Below are 18296 nucleotides of genomic sequence, written 5' to 3' on the forward strand. Positions count from 1 at the left end.
TGGGGAAATAGGGGAATATTTACAAGCGGATATGGATGGAGGCCAAATCCCATATCCGCAACAATATATATATATATATATATATATATATATATATATATATATATATATATATATATATATATATATATATATATATATATATATCCAAAATAACTTGAATTAAAAAAGGAAAACCAAACTTCCACTTCAGTTTCCTTTTTAGAAAAGTCTCAACTTTTGCTCACAAAGTGAACTCACAAAGTGATATCCATAATAAATAAATTTCACACCAAATTATTTGATAAACGAGATGCATTTCCATTCCACATTGTCCGAATACCTTTCGTAGACAGCAACATTCCCAAAAAGCTATTTTATGGTACTGTTGCAGGCGAAATAATTAGGACTGTGAGAGCAACCACACACAGCTCTGAACTGGTCAATAAATTACAACTAGTCAGACGTATGTTAGCGCAAGGAGCTACAGTCGGTCGATTAAAACAAGTTTTCTTTAATATGACAAAACGACACCAAATCAAATTAGTAAAATACAATACGAATATTAAAAATATTATTCATGAGATCTTTATGTAAATACAGTACAATATAAAAATTAAATATACTACAAATCAATGTTGCTAGGAATCGGTGGTTGCTAGGATACGGCAGCATGCAAAAAACCGTTATAGGTGATAGTTTGAACATTCGAAGTACAGTTTGATCCAGAGGTAGGTGGGGTGGTCATGCTGGTTGGTAGATGTGGTTTATTTAAGGTACGATGTGCATGATTTAATTATATTATCATATTATGGAGTGTGTAAGGAAAGTTATAAATATATGATAACACATTAAATCCTATTGCGAGTAAAGTTAGAATAAGTGATGTTGCATTGATGAGTTGACTGACTGCCTGGACGCAACTGAGGTTGTGGATCTACTGATGTACCATCTATTTATGTGGATCCGCCGTTTGGAGAGGTCCTGGACTGAAAGGATTGAAACCTCGAGGAAGAACGGTGCCCAGCTGATGATCCGTGCAGTCGGGAAACGAGTCAATTGCTTACAGGTTAAGGTTCTTGCTTTCGGTCGAGGAACTATGTTTGAGGTTTACAATTTAAATAAAGTTGAATATGGGATGTTGTAAAATGAACATAATTTACAACAATCCTTTGAATTATTTATATTTAAGTTTAGGAACAACCAATACTGCACAATTAATTAAATGATTTTTTTTAAAATAAGAATTGAAAATCATAAGAGATAGAATTGTGAGGAACAAAAATAAAAAAACAAGGTGTGTGTGTGTGTCTGTGTCTGTCGATGCCTGTCCAGCTATTCTTGTCAAGCCATACAAATATCGTGCACAAACAGATGTTTGACGGACAATGCAGCGCTTGGAGATTCTCGGACACCTCTTCTTTTGTGCACTCAATAACCTTGCTTGCTTTTCTGTTCCATGTTCACTTATTTCCTCTTGCCACACTCGATATGTTCCCATTCATCCTATGTTTTGTTGCTCTTCCATGATCCTATATGATCAAGTTGAAGTATACTTTGAAAATGCTTCACACTCTGCACGGCTCATGCACCATCTCACTCTGCGCAGATAGTCATGTAAGTTCGCAAAACCATTTCGATACAGCTTTTGTTTGAGACTCTCTTCTCTCGCTCTTCCATGAGCCTCACTCTTGTGGAGGGAATTGTGGTTTAACGTACACAGTGTTGTCTTCTATCGTATGAAGCACGTGGTTGCTGGTAGCATCCATTGCCTGGGAGTGCGGATGTGCAGCTAATGCAGTCGCCTCTGAAGGCTGGGGTGCAAACTTTTGGAATTTGCCAATGATGTGTGATAACTCTCTACTCCATTGAAAGACACCGAGGAATCTTTAACCTCCAGCTAATGCTTTCAGACGGGTCCCCAGCGCAACACATATGTGCAATGTGGAAGTTCCACGTGTGTTTTGGTGAGAAACGCGGACGCCACATAACTGGCTTTGCAATCACTCGAAGGAGATAGCGTTTTTCAAACTCTGCATTGATCCATCAATTTATTATGTAACCTTTTTCATTCATTATCGGACTCTCAAACGCTTCCTTGGGTCAAGCTTATGTTGCTCAAATAATCATGGGGTGATGTTCAGGTGAAATAAGGTATTCGCAGGAGAGTCTTTTGCGACAAACTCGATCCTGAGCGGACTTCCTGGCTTGCAGGTCTCCTGGCATTCACACGGATGAATCGCTGAAGGGTGTAGCCAGCTTTAGAGATGGCCTCGCTTTTCTCGTAAGCGGCTATTTCTTACAACAACACAACCATCAGAAACTTTGTGAAAATTATGATTTAATATTCACCGTATTGATGATGAGAGCAGATCATGTAATGCCATTCAGCAATGGTCCAACTCTCCCTCTCCCCGCATTTCTTTTGAGATCTGCATTCATCTCAATCGACTAGGTTTGAGCCAAAATGTGCAGAAATATACCAGTGGCTGTATTCTGGCACATTTGTGGCTTTCATGCTAAGTTTCTTCTTCTTTTTTTTTCCAAAACAAGGTTGAGGCTCATGAAAGAGACCAACGTGGAACCTCGAGTTATCTTTGCTCGGGTGACAGTTTAATTTTATTTGAGGGAGGTTTACGTTTTGGAAATCCTCTCCTCTCCTCTGCTTTGCTATTGTTTTCAAGTTCACACTTGAGATGTCGAGTTAACTTCACAACCCCCAAACATTTCTGAGGGAGGATATCTATTTCAACTGGTATAACCAGTTTACACGTTTTTGTGTGCAATTCGTACCAAGAGCTCATTGATTTACGTGTGCACCGAGCAAGCGTGTTGTTTCGGATCATGTTGGATAAAACAAAATGAAGACCTCAAAAACTGGGATACAGGACATGGACATAATCAATTTTGGATGTGCCATTTGTAGGAATATACAATGATACCTTCATGATGGGGAACAACTTGGTTGATATTTTGAGGTCTTGTATTCTTGATGTTACAGCAATAATGACCCTGTCACAACCATTATTGTAAAAGAAAAAAAAACTGGCTGTTTAAAATACCCAAGAAAATCCCATTTTGCAGCTTGTTTCTTTTGAATAAAATACACTCTGCTGACATTATCTCCTTCTTCCTGGCAGCTGATGAAGACAGCAGTGCAAGCAGTCCGACGTCTGCCTGCCGCCTGGCGTCAGGTCCCAGCAACGGTATTGCAGATGCACGGACGGGAACAGGACGTGGTGCTGCGATGACCTCTGCGGCATCGCGGTCTCTGCCACTAGCCGTGCAAATCCGATCACAGTCTGCAAACAGCTGACAGACCACATACAATCGGCAGGACCCCTCCTCCTTGCTGCGGAAGCCTTCAGATAACGTTATGCACCTGACTTTCAAATGCTGTCTTGCTCCGATACCCTTCCAGCAGTCAGCCATTTACAAAGAAACTGGTGCCGTTGCAAGTGGATGAAAGCAACCAGTAATTTCAGACATTAACCGAGGCCAGCTTAACCCCCACTTCTTAAACTGAGTGATTCTTCAGTCACTTGCAATGAATCTTGTATTAGATTCATTTCAGCTCCATGAGCTTAACCAATAGCCATTTACTGTACAATATCAAAAGTTTTGCGGATGTCTTTGTCTCTCTGTCTGTCTTCATCTCCCACTTCTATCAGGCGTGTACCTTTGAAAAGAATCTAGGCTCCACTTCCCTTGGCAACGCATGCTTCTACAAGCAAATCACGTCTGTTTCAAGAGCTTCATCATGGAAAAGTCACATCTAAACAAAAACAATGGACCTTGTCATTGTGCGTCAACTTGTCAGCAATATTGTTAGCAGAGGGCACAAAAGCCCCCACAAACTCTTTGGGGGTACACCAAAGCTTAAAAGACCTCGACAGTGTACTTTCTTTCTTTTTTTCTCCTGCAAAGAAATCACAAACTCCAAGTAAGTCAGAGTCTGGCTTAGTAACTTATATACACGCTGTTGACCTGTTAACCACATGGTAAGCCATCGTCGCTGCCCCCATTGATGTCTTTTCCGTGGCGTCCATCATTGCCACCATTCCAGGGCAGTGAGGTGTTGATTGACAAGTGCTAGCCTTAATGTAAAGCCTTTTAATGCACATCTGAGACTGGCCTTTTTGTGGAGAAGAGGAACAAGGTGAAAAGTATAATGTATTTCACATGGACGTAGCTTGCACTCGTTTATTAGCATCGGCGTCTAACTTATGCAAGTTTAATTGTTCCACGTCACACGCAGGCCTTACAGTCCACGCATTGCATTTCGTCCGCTGACTTTCTATGACTGGCTTCCACCATGACCTTTCGCAATACGTGTTGCCAGAAGACATCCTGTTATCTTCACGCCTGGAGTTTATTCCTTGCTTTCACCAGTGCATCGAACTCTAAGTGCATGTTTTAAAAACTGCATTCTGATTGTTTTTGGGAGGGGTGGGGAAAAAAACCAATTTTTGGCAATTTTTTTTGCCCCCTTTACATGGGGGCAGATAAAGAAGTTTTCCTGAAAAGAAAAAGAATCTATTAACTTAAATATCTAGAACCTGCTACAAATGGCCTTTGGCCACAGAATCTCAAATTGTGACAACTTTTCTAGACTATCATGGTATATAATATACCCTAAAAGTAAATGAACATATAAATATATATATATATATATATATATAAAGCGACCAATTTTTAAACTGTCAAATTGTCTTTTAGCATCTTCTTCCCCCAACTCCCCATGCCTCTGCCTCCCTTCCCCCCCCTCCACCTCTCCCCCCCCCCCCCGCCTCCCTCCACCTCCCCCCCCCCCCACCTCCTTCCACCTCCCCCCCCCACCCCCCCGCCTTACCCCCCCTTCCCCACCAAGCTGGGTGTTTTTCCACTTGCAGTCCTTCATGGAAGCCAAACACCAACAGGAAAAACGCACTAAATGTACACGTCACTACATCAGTTTATTGTAAATAATCAACTTTGGTTTAACCCACTGCTCTGTATTTAATAGTAGTACAGTACGTGCAATCCGCATGAGGTTCGTTGGACGAAGATTTATCGGATGTTGTAAATAAAAGTCCTTTATAGAAGCCTCTGCGTCTTCTTCACGCCATTGTTCCCATAAGGTTGACAGGACGGTTGTTGTAGCGTTTGGAGATGTCAGCTTCGATCTGGAATGTGTGAACAAAGCATCATGTTCTTAATGGGTAGCGGTTACAACTTTCACCTTTCATAAAAAAAAAATATATATATTCTTCCTCAAAGTAATTTCTAACTCGAGTGCTTTTTACTCCAGAAACTTGGAAGGGCTGTTCCATTTCATGTGAATTACAACATCTCGGTTGTGGATGCAATTGTAGAGGAACTAAAGTTGTATTTAGCCATTTTGATTTTTCTGAAAGCCGCTCCCAAACTTACCCCACTACAAACCCGAACCCCCTGCCCCTCAAATGTTTCAATCAACACTTGGACATAAGTTACAAATCTTCCTCTTGGAGTGGTTTCTCAACTCTTCTAATCATCCAGTATTCTTTTATACATTTCTAAAGGAGACTGGCTTTGCAATGCTGGTTATGGTTTGTATATTAAACTGACGGCATGATAAAAGCTACTCCATAACTCGGTGCATGATAAACCAGGAGACATTTGTCGCTGCTTCAACCAAACCCCTAAAACGAAGCTGGTGCTTTGGACCATCAAAAACAGTCATTAGCTGGAGTCTCAGAGATACAACTGACTTTCCTGAATTATAAATCACTAACTCCAATATAATTCATATAAATAATTTAACTTAACTCTGTACAAACACACCAAACTATTGATAAATGAAGGCACACAATGAAGTTGGGAACTGCTTTCAGTTATTCTCTCTCCAATCACAAATTGGTGGTGTGCGAAGTTTTAACCAGCATGCTTAGGCATGTTAGGAAGGGGTTTGAGGAGAAGCTCCTGCTCCTGGCTAAACATAGCAAAGCTCTCATTCCAGTAGTGCCTCCTGACAGAAGCGGTCTCGCTAGCTCACAGGGCAGTGATACGGGGGGGGGAGAAAAAACGAAACACTATCTCAAAAGAATGTTGATCCGGGTTCACCGGCTTGCGTCCCTGTCTTCAGGTGATGCTCCAAAGACACCGAGCTCAGGCTTCGCCTCTCAATGTTCACAAAATCTCGTTCCTGCAGCAATTCCCAAATCAGCTGTTCATATTACTGTATGGGTTTTTGTAGGAAAAGAGCAAACCTGAGATGACCTCTTCTAGTGCCATGCAGTCCTCAGGTGCAAACTGGCCACAGGCAAACTGGTTCTTAAGCTCCTCAGACCTTCCGCAGACCATTGTCCCCTTTTCCCCCAACCTATCTTTTGATTCTGATGAGAATGCCCCAGATGGAGAACACCACCAGTGTGTCTTACTCTTATTTCCCATCAATTCCTCCTAACATCTTGCAGCTGAGAGAAAATGGTGAGTGGAATTTCCCACCTATATTATATTCCAATCACCTCACAGGAAAGATCCTAATGAAAGAATATATAATCTCATTTGGTAAACAAGAAATTAATTCTCTCGTAAAATCTGTCCACAGGCTATGTTTAGTCAATAAGTCACACCATATACACCATCTGATTAATTTCAGTCGAAACTGCTTCAGCTTTTTTCTCGCGTGCAGAATCGGAGCTCTGTAACTTCACGCACTTCCTTTTTACTTCGCATCAGAACAGCCTGTTCAAGCATACAAATCCATTAAAGTCAAAGTTTTTTTGTTTTTTTTTCATTTAGGTGAGTCATTTATTTATCAGAAATCAGCTCTACTTGCCAAATTTTCTGCTGATCGCACCCAAAGCCACCTTCATTCCTGACTTTCTCCTCAAGCATTCAGTGCAAAGCATTAAAATAATCCTATCATCTCTCCGAATAGAGGCTGAAGTTTCTCAAGGCAGTGTCTCGGGCCATCTTCTTCATTAGATACTTGAATTACCTCTCCGATTCCTTGGATAATCCTCTATGCAAATGTCCTCACTACACCATACTGTACTCACATCCATGCAATGACAGGATGGCAGCAGCTGCTTCCTTCTCTGCTCACCTGAAAAGGCTCAGATGCTTGTCTGACAAATGGAAAGTCATTTAAACAGGGCAAATCTCATACCCTTACCCCACATCTCAAACAGTAGTCTCATCAAGAGGTTTTCTCTTGAGATTCTGAGCCTCACAATCAGTCACGACCTCTCCTGTGCAAACCATGCATCCCATCTGGCCTCTAAGCCCAGCCGCAGACTCGGCATCATGCCAAGTATGTTCCTTGTAAATCTGACCTTCCTACGAATTACAATGCCTTTGTCCAGAGCTCAATGGCATACTGTTCTGCCTTATAGGCTTTCATCCCAAATTCTCACATCTCTCTCTCTCTCTCTTAGATGCTATGAAATCCAAAACTCGCAACATCATTGGCATCTCCCACAAAGCTCGAATCACAGACAGGTATTGTCTTCTAACGTCTTCCACATGCATTCTGCTGTTGCTCCCTCTGCTCCTTCAACCCTCCACTCCTCCCCAATTATTTAACGATGCAGGTACTGTATTCTTTCAGCAACCCTTGTCCTCATTAAAATTTGCAAAATCTGGATTTCTTGCTCAGATCCACATATTTTTTTTATCCTCCTTTCTCTTACTTGTCGGTCCACATTATCGAGGTGGTACAATCCTACTCTTCCCACCAAGACTCCAATTGTAAGTCCCCCAACGTTTCGTGTTGTCCTCAATCTCCATGATCAAATGGAATGCCATTTTGATGAGTGCCTGCAATTTTGAATGCCTGCCATTTTGCTCAATCTCCATGATCAATCCCTATTACCCCTCTGATACTCAAGCTCTCCTGCATACAACTAACTGTACCTTCTCTTCTCTGTCTTTTTGTCATTCAATCATTCCCTTGCTTACATCCATCTGCTATCCCACTAGCTATGCATCATTTCCAAGATCTCAGTAAGCCAAGACTATGTGTGTATGTTTGTGTACATATATATATATATAAATTTTTTACTACAGTCTTCAACATCATGTAAACTAATTCCCAGTTCTGAAATGGACAATTCCGATTGACAAACAAAACAAAAAAATACGATCCATTGCACACTGTTGCTCTTCATTTAAGGCAATAAGTGTTGTTTAAGTAGTTTAAGTTTAAGTAGCAATAAGTGTTGATGCTTAAAGTAATTTTCAACGTGTGTGTGCGTCATTGATTGGTGGAACGCAGTCCTCCCAGGATTCAAAAGTATCCACCTTCGTTTCAGAAAAGGATCGTGATTCATGGGCTAAGTTGTGTTGTTCTTAGAGTGTTGTTCCAAGCGCTCTTTTCAGGATCGTCACTGAGCCCCATACAGCCTCCAACTGTAGTTTGTGGTAATATTCCCAGGGATGGTTTTAAATATCTGTTAGATTCTTCTTTATCATTCCCATTGCCCGAATTATCACTGGTACAATTTCGGTGCTCTTCAGCTTCTAAGGTCTTTTCACTTCATTCTTGAAGTCTTGGTATTTGGTCATTTTCTTCATTTCTGCATTATTTAGGCCAAAATCGCTGGGTACTGATATCTCGATCATCAATGCTGTCTTTTCCTTTTTGTTCCTGAGTACTATGTCTGTCTGGTCGCAATGCTTTTTTTTTCTATGTTTATGCTGGATGGAATCATCAGGTCATATGTGAGCATTATGTCCTTGTTTTCATGGAATCATCAGGTCATATGTGAGCATTATGTCCTTGTTTTCATGGAATCATCAGGTCATATGTGAGCATTATGTCCTTGTTTTCATGGAATCATCAGGTCATATGTGAGCATTATGTCCTTGTTTTCAATTATAGCTTTTGGTTTTAGGTTTCCACGAGTTTTCTGGAATGGAGATATTGAAATTTCTGCAGATGTGCCAGTGGATTACTTTACATACGTTGTTGTGCTTTTTTGGGTGTACAGCTGTTCTGGCATGAGTTATTCTACATCCCAATAGCGTTCTATCCCAAAAAGCATTCTACCTTTACACAATCCAGTTGGCCATGTATACATGGCTATCAAAATATTACATTGCATCTTTTTCTCTCATTATTTGCACTTTAAAGTACCAAATCTTGCAGATGCCGACTCAGATCTATGGCCTTCTCCAGCCTTGGTCTCAGCATGGTGATTTCTTTCCCAATTTCCTCCTGCTGCTGAAGCAAATCCTCCTGCCGTTTTGTTGCAGTCCTGGCCTGCTTCAGCTTTTGCTGCAAACGTTCTGCTACCCGTTCCACGTACCTGTGAAATAATGTCCACAACTTGCATGCGATGATGTATTCTCGACAGTGATTCTTACATAATCAAGCTCAAGCAAATCAAGTTGTGTCTGTACTTTGCGCATTGGTGGTGCTCGCTACAAGTGATGCTGCTGGCTGAAAACCAACCCAAGACATGTTGACTCCATTGCAGGATGTGATAGGTTAGGGAATTGAATTTTGCTCAGGGTGTTGGCATATACCAAATCATGGGAAGGAGGTAGGGGTGCAAGTGCAATCATGATGATGGGAGGTGGGGGGGGAAATGTGTGTGGGGGGGGGGGGGGGGGGAAGTGAAGAGCTGGGAGCATGAAGTTGATGGAAGCATGAAGTGGGGGAACAGAGGGAGCTGGAAGTATGAAAAGGTGGAAGGGAGAAGATGGAAGCCTGAGACCGAATAGGGAAAGGCATGGAAACCTGAGAGAAGAATGGGAGGGAGAGGTGGGGAAGATATGTAGAGGAGAGGAAACCTGTGAAAGAAGGGATTGGATCAAACATATAAACTAATGATTTACTCAGATTTAAAACAAAGGTCATTCATAACTGGGTTTTGCCTTTCTTGGATCTCTGGCATGAGGGCATTTTTCACTTCCCTAGCTGTTGTAATAAGCAACCCGCCACTCTCACCGTGGGGATGCGAGGATCAGGAAGAGTTGCTGGGTCTGTACATCTGTAAAGCAAGCCAGCGGACTGCGCACCGCACTCAGCATTGAGCGCACAGCCTCGCTCGTCAGTGCCTGGAGCTCAGCTGGTGCTGACTGCAGCTGCCTGATGGCCAGCACGTCTGTCTCTTCCTCCATATCTACAAGACGTTGCAGTAGAAAAGCTTCAAGCTGGAGAGAAGATGCAACATGAGACCTCCATAGTCATGTCAACAATGGTCACTAAAAAGCACATTTGACCTTCCCCGATCTTTTTCCAAGATTGGCAAGGTCAAAAGATGACTGCTATCTATTAATGAAATACAACCTGCACTGGGTGTCTCGTCTGCTAGCATGAGTTAGTGGACGTTAAAGATTCTTTGGTGTCCTTCGTAAAGAGTGAGCGAGCCATCGCCGGCACCCTAAACAAATTACAAATTCCTACATTCTCAGTCGAGTATCCTGTGTCGGAGTGGCGACCCATCCGGGACTGTAACCTCTAGCCAATGAAACTGCCTCGGCAGTTTTAAGTGTCTAATGGCATGAGGAGGATAAGCGATAAACAATGAGGCAATTTTGCTAATTTGTTTGCTCACTTCCACCAAGTCATCAATGAACTGGTCTCTTGTTTCTGGATTTTCCAGGATCAGCAAAGCCTCTTGTCCTCTTGCAATATGTTCACCTGGAATGGGATTTTTTGTGTTAAAAAAAAAAAAGGAAACTGCAACAATGTGCTGCAATTAATGAAGGCAGCATGAGAATATAAACGTACATTCCACTCCCGAACTGATAATTTCAATCTGCGGCATCTCTGTGCTGTCGTCTCCCCAGTCAATGTTGGCGCCACCTTCATCACCGCCCTGTAACCGTCAAAAAACATGAAAAATAAACTTCCAATTGCAATTTTAAAATGCAGGATTTGTAAAAACAATTTTTGCAATCATCTTAAAAATTGATGAACGAAATTGTATCATTTATTAATACCCTTAATTACAACTAGAATTTAAAGTAATTTCTATTTTTTACCTTGAGTAAAACAAAACAAAACAAACCTGGCCAGGTTCCTGTGCATCTGCTACTGTAACAAAGTGCCACCCAGCTGTGTCATTGGACCCATTGTCACCCCAGTCAAGGGTAACCCCAGGAGTCATCCCAGGCTGTTCCGCAACAGTGAAGTTGACGTTTTCTGGAGGTTCAGGTCCCCAATCAATCTGCACAAGAAAGATATTTCTTCACCGTTTTGACTGACCAGGCCATCGGCATTTTGTATTTCTGAGATATATTCTGAGTATATATATCTCAGAATCCATCATTTCAGTTCTCCAACCTAATGAGCGCATGCCGTGACTTCACCACCACGTACGTACACCTTGCCTGCCTATCTCCGGAAGAGCCATCTAGCAAGTGCATCATAATTTAGATCTTAGTTCAGATACTGTCACAAGTGTATACAAAACTCATTTACCGACCTGGTTTCGCCCTTGTTGGGGCTTCATCAGGGCAACGCAGTGAGTCTTCCATACAATTGTGAATCTGAAAACCTTCAGGTTATAAACCATTTCGGTCATTAGGTTGGAGAACTGAAATTATAGATTCTGATTGGATACTCCCAACCACATCTCGGCAACTCCATATAATGAGTGGATACCAGAGGTAATGTACCGTGTGGCAGGCGGTGCTTATTGCTCCCATTAAGATATAGCGATAGCTGGATGGGACACCTTAATGGCGGTTCACCACTGATGGTATGGAATCCCATAATGACTGAATGAAGGAATGAATGATCGTTTTAAGGCCATTTTCCCCGCTAGAGCGGAGGTTAGCCTTGCGGGCCCCATGACAATCATGGTTCCCTGTTTGAGGCAATGTTTTTATGGCCGGATGCCCTTCCTGGCGCCAACCCTTGGTCGCCTCTTACGATGCGCAGGGATACGGTGTACCTATTCTAAACCGGGGTACACACGGTGATCATTCATCCCAGCAAGCTGGTACTCAATTTGCCGACCTCTGAAGGATGACAGGCTGAGTCAACCCCCCTGGCGTTAATTCAGCGATCAACCGGGATTCAAATCCAGGATCCTCGGATCCTAAGCCGGCACCCTAACCGCTAAGCCAACACCAAGGATGGAATCCCATAACGACTGAATGAATGATCGTTTTAAGGCCATTTTCCCCGCGAGAACGGGGGTTAGCCTTGCGGGCTCCATGACAATCATGGTTCCCTGTTTGAGGCAATGTTTTTATGGCCGGATGCCCTTCCTGACGCCAACCCTTAGTCGCCTCTTACGATGCGCAGGGATACGGTGTACCTATTCTAAACCGGGGTACACACCGGAATCCCATAATGACTGATATATATACAGTGGGGAGAACAAGTATTTGATACACTGCCGATGTTGCAGGTTTTCCCACTTACAAAGCACGTAAAGGTCTGTAATTTTTATCATAGGTACACTTCAACTGTGAAAGACGGAATCTAAAACAAAAATCCTGAAAATCACATTGTATGATTTTTAAGTAATTAATTTGCATTTTATTGCATGAAATAAGTATTTGATCACCTACCAACCAGTAAGAATTCCGGCTCTCACAGACCTGTTAGTTTTTGCTTTAAGAAGCCCTCCCATTCTCCACTCATTACCTGTATTAACTGCACCTGTTTGAACTCGTTATCTGCATAAAAGACGTCTCCAGACCGTCTCCGACCACAAAGACCGCAAAGACCGACCGCAAAGCCGTCTCCAGACCTGTCCACACTCAATCAGACTCCAACCTCTCCACAATGGGCAAGACCAGAGAGCTGTCTAAGGACATCAGGGACAAATTTGTAGACTTGCACAAGGCTGGGATGGGCTACAGGACAATAGGCAAGCAGCTTGGTGAGAAGGCAACAACTGTTGGCGCAATTATTAGAAAATGGAAGAAGTTCAGGATGACAGTCAATCTCCCTCGGTCTGGGGCTCCATGCAAGATCTCACCTCGTGGAGCCTCAATGATCATGAGAAAGGTGAGGGATCAGCCCAGCACTACACGGCAGGACCTGGTCAATGACCTGAAGAGAGCTGGGACCACAGTATCAAAGAAAACCATAAGTAACACACTACGCCGTCATGGATTAAAATCCTGCAGCGCACGCAAGGTCCCTCTGCTCAAGCCAGCGCATGTCCAGGCCCGTCTGAAGTTTGCCAATGACCATCTGGATGATCCAGAGGAGGAATGGGAGAAGGTCATGTGGTCTGATGAGACCAAAATAGAGCTTTTTGGTTTAAACTCCACTCGCCGTGTTTGGAGGACGGAGAAGGATGAGTACAACCCCAAGAACACCATCCCAACCGTGAAGCATGGAGGTGGAAACATCATTCTTTGGGGATGCATTTCTGCAAAGGGGACAGGACGACTGCACCGTATTGAGGGGAGGATGGATGGGGCCATGTATCGCGAGATCTTGGCCAACAATCTCCTGCCCTCAATAAGAGCATTGAAGATGGGGCGTGGCTGGGTCTTCCAGCATGACAACGACCCGAAACACACAGCCAGGGCAACTAAGGAGTGGCTCCGTAAGAAGCATCTCAAGGTCCTGGAGTGGCCTAGCCAGTCTCCAGACCTGAACCCAATAGAAAATCTTTGGAGGGAGCTGAAAGTCTGTGTTGCGCAGCGACAGCCCCGAAACCTGAAGGATCTGGTGAAGATCTGTATGGAGGAGTGGGCCAAAATCCCTGCTGCAGTGTGTGCAAACCTGGTTAAGAACTACAGGAAACGTCTGATCTCTGTAATTGCAAACAATGGTTTCTGTACCAAATATTAAGTTCTGTTTTTCTGATGTATCAAATACTTATTTCATGCAATAAAATGCAAATTAATTACTTAAAAATCATACAATGTGATTTTCAGGATTTTTGTTTTAGATTCCGTCTTTCACAGTTGAAGTGTACCTATGATAAAAATTACAGACCTTTACGTGCTTTGTAAGTGGGAAAACCTGCAACATCGGCAGTGTATCAAATACTTGTTCTCCCCACTGTATATATATATATATATATATATATATATATATATATATATATATATATATATATATATATATATATATATATACATATATATATATATATATATATATATATATATATATTGTTGAGGATTTGGGAACTGTGTGTGTAATTTGCTGTAAATATTCCTTGTAAATACCTCCAATTGTAAAGGTCAAAGGTCGTCCTTAGTTAGGCCATCGCACACACGTAGCCAATCATAAGTTTCCCCTCAGTAGTTATGTCCTTAGTAAATGTCAGTATAAGGCTCTGTGGTCCACTAATTCATTGCGTTGCACCGAATCAAATAAGGATAGCTTCCCTTCAATAATTACCTTTCCCAGCCGAACTCTCCCTCTCTGGGTAATGCAACTTAACAAGCGTGGGGTGCGCGCGCCCTCAACTGGCCTGGCTTTGGAAGCGGCGTTCGCTGCTATAATGAGTATGTGCTCCGTGCTCTGTTTGGACAGGAGGGGCGGGGCTGTTCGGCCCCATGCCCAAATAAGGAGACAAGCCCGTGGCATTGACCATATAAGGTCACGAAACAGAGCACGGGGGAGGGCGGTACCGAAACAGACGAGGGCGTGTCACACCCACGCTTGAGGTATGATATATGCGTGTGAAAATCGCGCAAGAGATGATTTGAGGGAGAGAGACGCGTCGGACGATTTTGAGGGAGGAGAGGACCGCGGCAGATGACAAAAGAGCCCGAGGCGTGTCGAGGAAGGACGAGATACGTGTGCCGCCGCCGCCCTGCTCGCTCCCAGCCTGGAAAGGGCCTGCTTGCTGTGCGCCCTACCAAACCTTCCAGCCTTGTGGTCCTACCTTCCTCTCCCTCCAGCCAATCCACTCTGAAATTCCTCATTCGTGTACGTGAGTTTGTTTTGTGTGTCTTGTCCCTGGGTTTAAGCAAGACTGTATAGTATAAGCTAGTATTTGCACTGTGTCCTTCTGATTCTTCCATTTCCTTGTATATTACTTTGATTGCTTTTCTTCCTTGAGTTGTGTGTAAAGAATAATAATAAATCCCTGTTCTTCCTACTTTGTCTTCTTCTTCACATTCGGTCGCTTTAGAGGTTTCCAAATTGAGTGTACGTGGCGCGATTCGGCCAACGCATACGAATCGGGTTTAGCCCCTTCGATAAACGGCTCACGCCGCAGTTCGCTTCGCTCGGCGCAACCAATCTATTACGCTGCGGCCGTGAACGGGAGTATTTCCTTGCGTACTGAGAGGCGCTGGTATTTAGGTCATAGGACGGTTGGGCCTAATACCCTACCCAGCGCCGACCGGGCGTGACGTCATACCCCCGGGACCACGTCGGTCAGTCATAGACGAGGGGATTAATCCCCCCTCGATAAGGGGAAAAGAGGCCGACGTTGGATTCCGTAACTATATATATATATATATATATATATATATATATATATATATATATATATATATATATATATATATATATATATATATATATATACAGTGAAACCTCGACTTACGAGTGCACCAACTTACGAGTTTTCTGAGATACGAGCTGTCGCTCGGTCGATTTTTTGCTTTGTGATGCGAGCCGAGATCTGAGTTACGAGCGAGCGAGCTTGGATATAAAACACGTAATCGTCGAAAAACATGAGCGAGGTGTGCGTGTTGTCGACTTGGCGAGGCAGTACGATCGTAGTACTTCTATGATATGTACGATTTTGAAGCAGAAGGAGTCTATAAAGGCTATAACGCCAGCCAAGGGCGTTAAGATTATTTCAAAGCTCCGGACCTCTGTCCATGAAGAGATGGAGAAGTTGTTGTTTGTGTGGTTGACGGAGAAGCAGCTCGCAGGAGATACCGTGACCGAGAGCATCATCTGTGAGAAGGCACGAGACATTTACGGGGATTTGGTGCAGCAGACGGCGGGAACATCAACGGACGAGGCATCGGAAGAGTCATTCAAAGCCAGTCGGGGATGGTTTGATAATTTTAAGAAGAGGACCGGCATTCACTCCGTCGCCAGGCATGGTGAGGCAGCAAGCTCGGATGTGAAGGCAGCTGAAGATTTTATTATAACTTTTGCCGAACTGATAGAAGCCGAAGGATACATCCCCCAGCAAATCTTCAACTGTGACGAGACAGGGCTCTTCTGGAAAAAGATGCAGAGGAGGACGTATATAACGGCAGAGGAGAAGAGCATGCCAGGCCACAACTTGTTCAGAGTGCCGGCGATAGCTCGCCTTCTCTTTGTGGAAGACACGGTGAGATCCTTAACATCCAACAACTAATGGGACGCAAATGGGGCGCCCAGTTTAGCGGTACACACATTGATGAATCACCCTGCCTGTGAAACACCGACATGACAGGTTATAGCTGGGTCGGGATTCAAACCCAGGCTGGACAGTTTAAGAGTCAAGTGTGCGTACCTCCAGTCCAGGCCATCCTGCCAACTTGTATGCTGCATACAGGTGAAATATAAAGCGAGAGATATTTATATATATATATTTCAAAAAAAATTGGTGTGGTTTTTGGGGGGCTGGAACGGATTAATAGCATTTCAATTCATTTTAATGGGGAAATTTAATTTGAGAAACGAGCAAATTGAGTTACGAGCTCGGTCACAGAACGAATTAAACTCGTAAGTCAAGGTTTCACTGTCTATATATATATATATATATATATATATATATATAGATATATATATATATATATATATATATATATATATATATATATATATATATATATATATATATACATACATATATATACATATATATACTACTGTGTTCAAAAAGTAGCCGACCTTTATTTTTCGTGCGTAAAAAAAAAAAAAGCTAGGGAGGCGTTGATTGGTGCACGTATGTAGGCGATCCTAATGCGCATGCGTGAATTTTTTCCCACCTGCAGAAGCTGTCATTCGACGGCAGACCGCCGATGAGTGAGGAAATGTAAGTGAGCGCCGTCAGATTTTCGTTTTTGACAAAATGACGGAAAAACTTGAACAACGCTACTGCATCAAATTTTGTGTAAAGCTTGGCGATTCCCAAGTGGAAACGATCCGCAAGATTCAACACCGTTCATTCCATTATGAAGGAGGATTTGGGCTTCAGGAGAATCTCAGCGAAGTTCGTACCAAAGCTGCTAACGATTGAGCAGAAGCAACTCCGTTTGGAGATCGCACAGGACATGCTGGAGATTGTGAACAGCGATCCCAGCTTCCTCAACACAGTGATCACTGGCGATGAGTCCTGGGTTTATGGGTACGACCCAGAAACCAAGTTGCAGTTTTGATGCAAGTTTGATGAAACACAAAATTTGATGCAGTAGCGTTGTTCAAGTTTTTCCGTCATTTTGTCAAAAACGAAAATCCGATGGCGCTCACTTACATTTCCTCACTCATCGGCAGTCTGCTGTCGAATGACAGCTTCTGCAGGTGGGAAAAAATTCACGCGTGCGCATTAGGATCGCCTACATACGTGCACCAATCAACGCCTCCCTCGCTTCTTTTTTTTTTACGCACGAAAAATAAAGGTCGGATACTTTTTGAACACACTACGTGTATATATATATATATATATATATATATATATATATATATATATATATATTTATATATATATATATTTATATATATATATATAAAATATGATGCATATCAAGTGTCATGATGCCTTTATAGAGAGATACATATGAAAATCATCTGAGTAATACCTGCAGAAGATTCATTCAAAATCAGCATGCCAGTAAAAATGATTTGAAATGAAGAATACATTTACCACGTCTTCTGCATCCTCATTCTCCACCAAATGCTCTGGCTGTGCCTGTTCTCTGGATGATGGTTCGATTCCAGTTCTCCATTCGTACACGGTCATGTTTCCCTTGGTTTGAATGTATCGAAGCATTTTCAGTTCTGGCTCCAAATGCCTGATGGGTAAATTAAATTGTTTGCACCTCGTGCACACCCCAGACATATTTTGTAGTGTTTTAACAACGTGAATTAAAAATCAATTATTCAGAAAGAATCAGTGTGTGTGTGTGTGTGTGTGTGTGTGTGTGTGTGTGTGTGTGTGTGTGTGTGTGTGTGTGTGTGTGTGTACATACATATACACACGATCATATATTAATACACATATGCAAGTGTGAAGTGGGTGAATTGGCATCAGGCCTTTGTCAAAACGCACTTGTTACAAACAAATTCCGCGAAGGACTGGTAAAACCCGACAGCTTTTTGGAGGTTTTTGCAGTCTTCCGCAATCTTGTTAAGGAGAGTCGGCAGATCGCACACGAGAGAAAGCAATTCTTCCTTGATATAATCTCCCTGTAGGGGGATGAAAAGCCCAGCATTCCCTGTAAGATAGCCAGCACAAACTACAACA

General features: G+C 42.7%; 2 protein-coding genes across 5 annotated transcripts in view; one reads left to right on the forward strand and one right to left on the reverse strand.

Annotated features, from left to right (window-relative positions):
* LOC137413679 (cyclic AMP-dependent transcription factor ATF-7) overlaps nt 1-4341 on the forward strand; it is a gene marked incomplete in the record, with an annotated part of 134274 nt that extends 129933 nt beyond the window's left edge. For both annotated transcript variants that reach the window (XM_078765908.1, XM_078765910.1), the window contains 1 exon segment: nt 3120-4341. In XM_078765908.1, the coding sequence (XP_078622034.1) occupies nt 3120-3295 (176 nt within the window).
* Nucleotides 4342-4915: 574 nt separating this feature from the next.
* The window catches only part of CDK5RAP3 (CDK5 regulatory subunit associated protein 3), a 34908-nt gene continuing 21527 nt past the window's right edge, over nt 4916-18296 (reverse strand). For all 3 annotated transcript variants that reach the window (XM_068099120.2, XM_068099123.2, XM_068099124.2), the window contains 8 exons: nt 18102-18238; nt 17697-17844; nt 10965-11123; nt 10685-10772; nt 10509-10594; nt 9899-10104; nt 9083-9254; nt 4916-5144 (listed from right to left, as the gene is read on the reverse strand). In XM_068099120.2, the coding sequence (XP_067955221.2) occupies nt 5079-5144; nt 9083-9254; nt 9899-10104; nt 10509-10594; nt 10685-10772; nt 10965-11123; nt 17697-17844; nt 18102-18238 (1062 nt within the window). In that variant the 3' untranslated portion in view covers nt 4916-5078. The remainder of the gene's footprint in view (nt 5145-9082; nt 9255-9898; nt 10105-10508; nt 10595-10684; nt 10773-10964; nt 11124-17696; nt 17845-18101; nt 18239-18296) is intronic.

The sequence above is a fragment of the Myxine glutinosa genome, chromosome 1 (assembly GCF_964187855.1).
Source record: "Myxine glutinosa chromosome 1, kmMyxGlut1.1, whole genome shotgun sequence".
Taxonomy (NCBI): Eukaryota; Metazoa; Chordata; class Myxini; order Myxiniformes; family Myxinidae; genus Myxine; species Myxine glutinosa.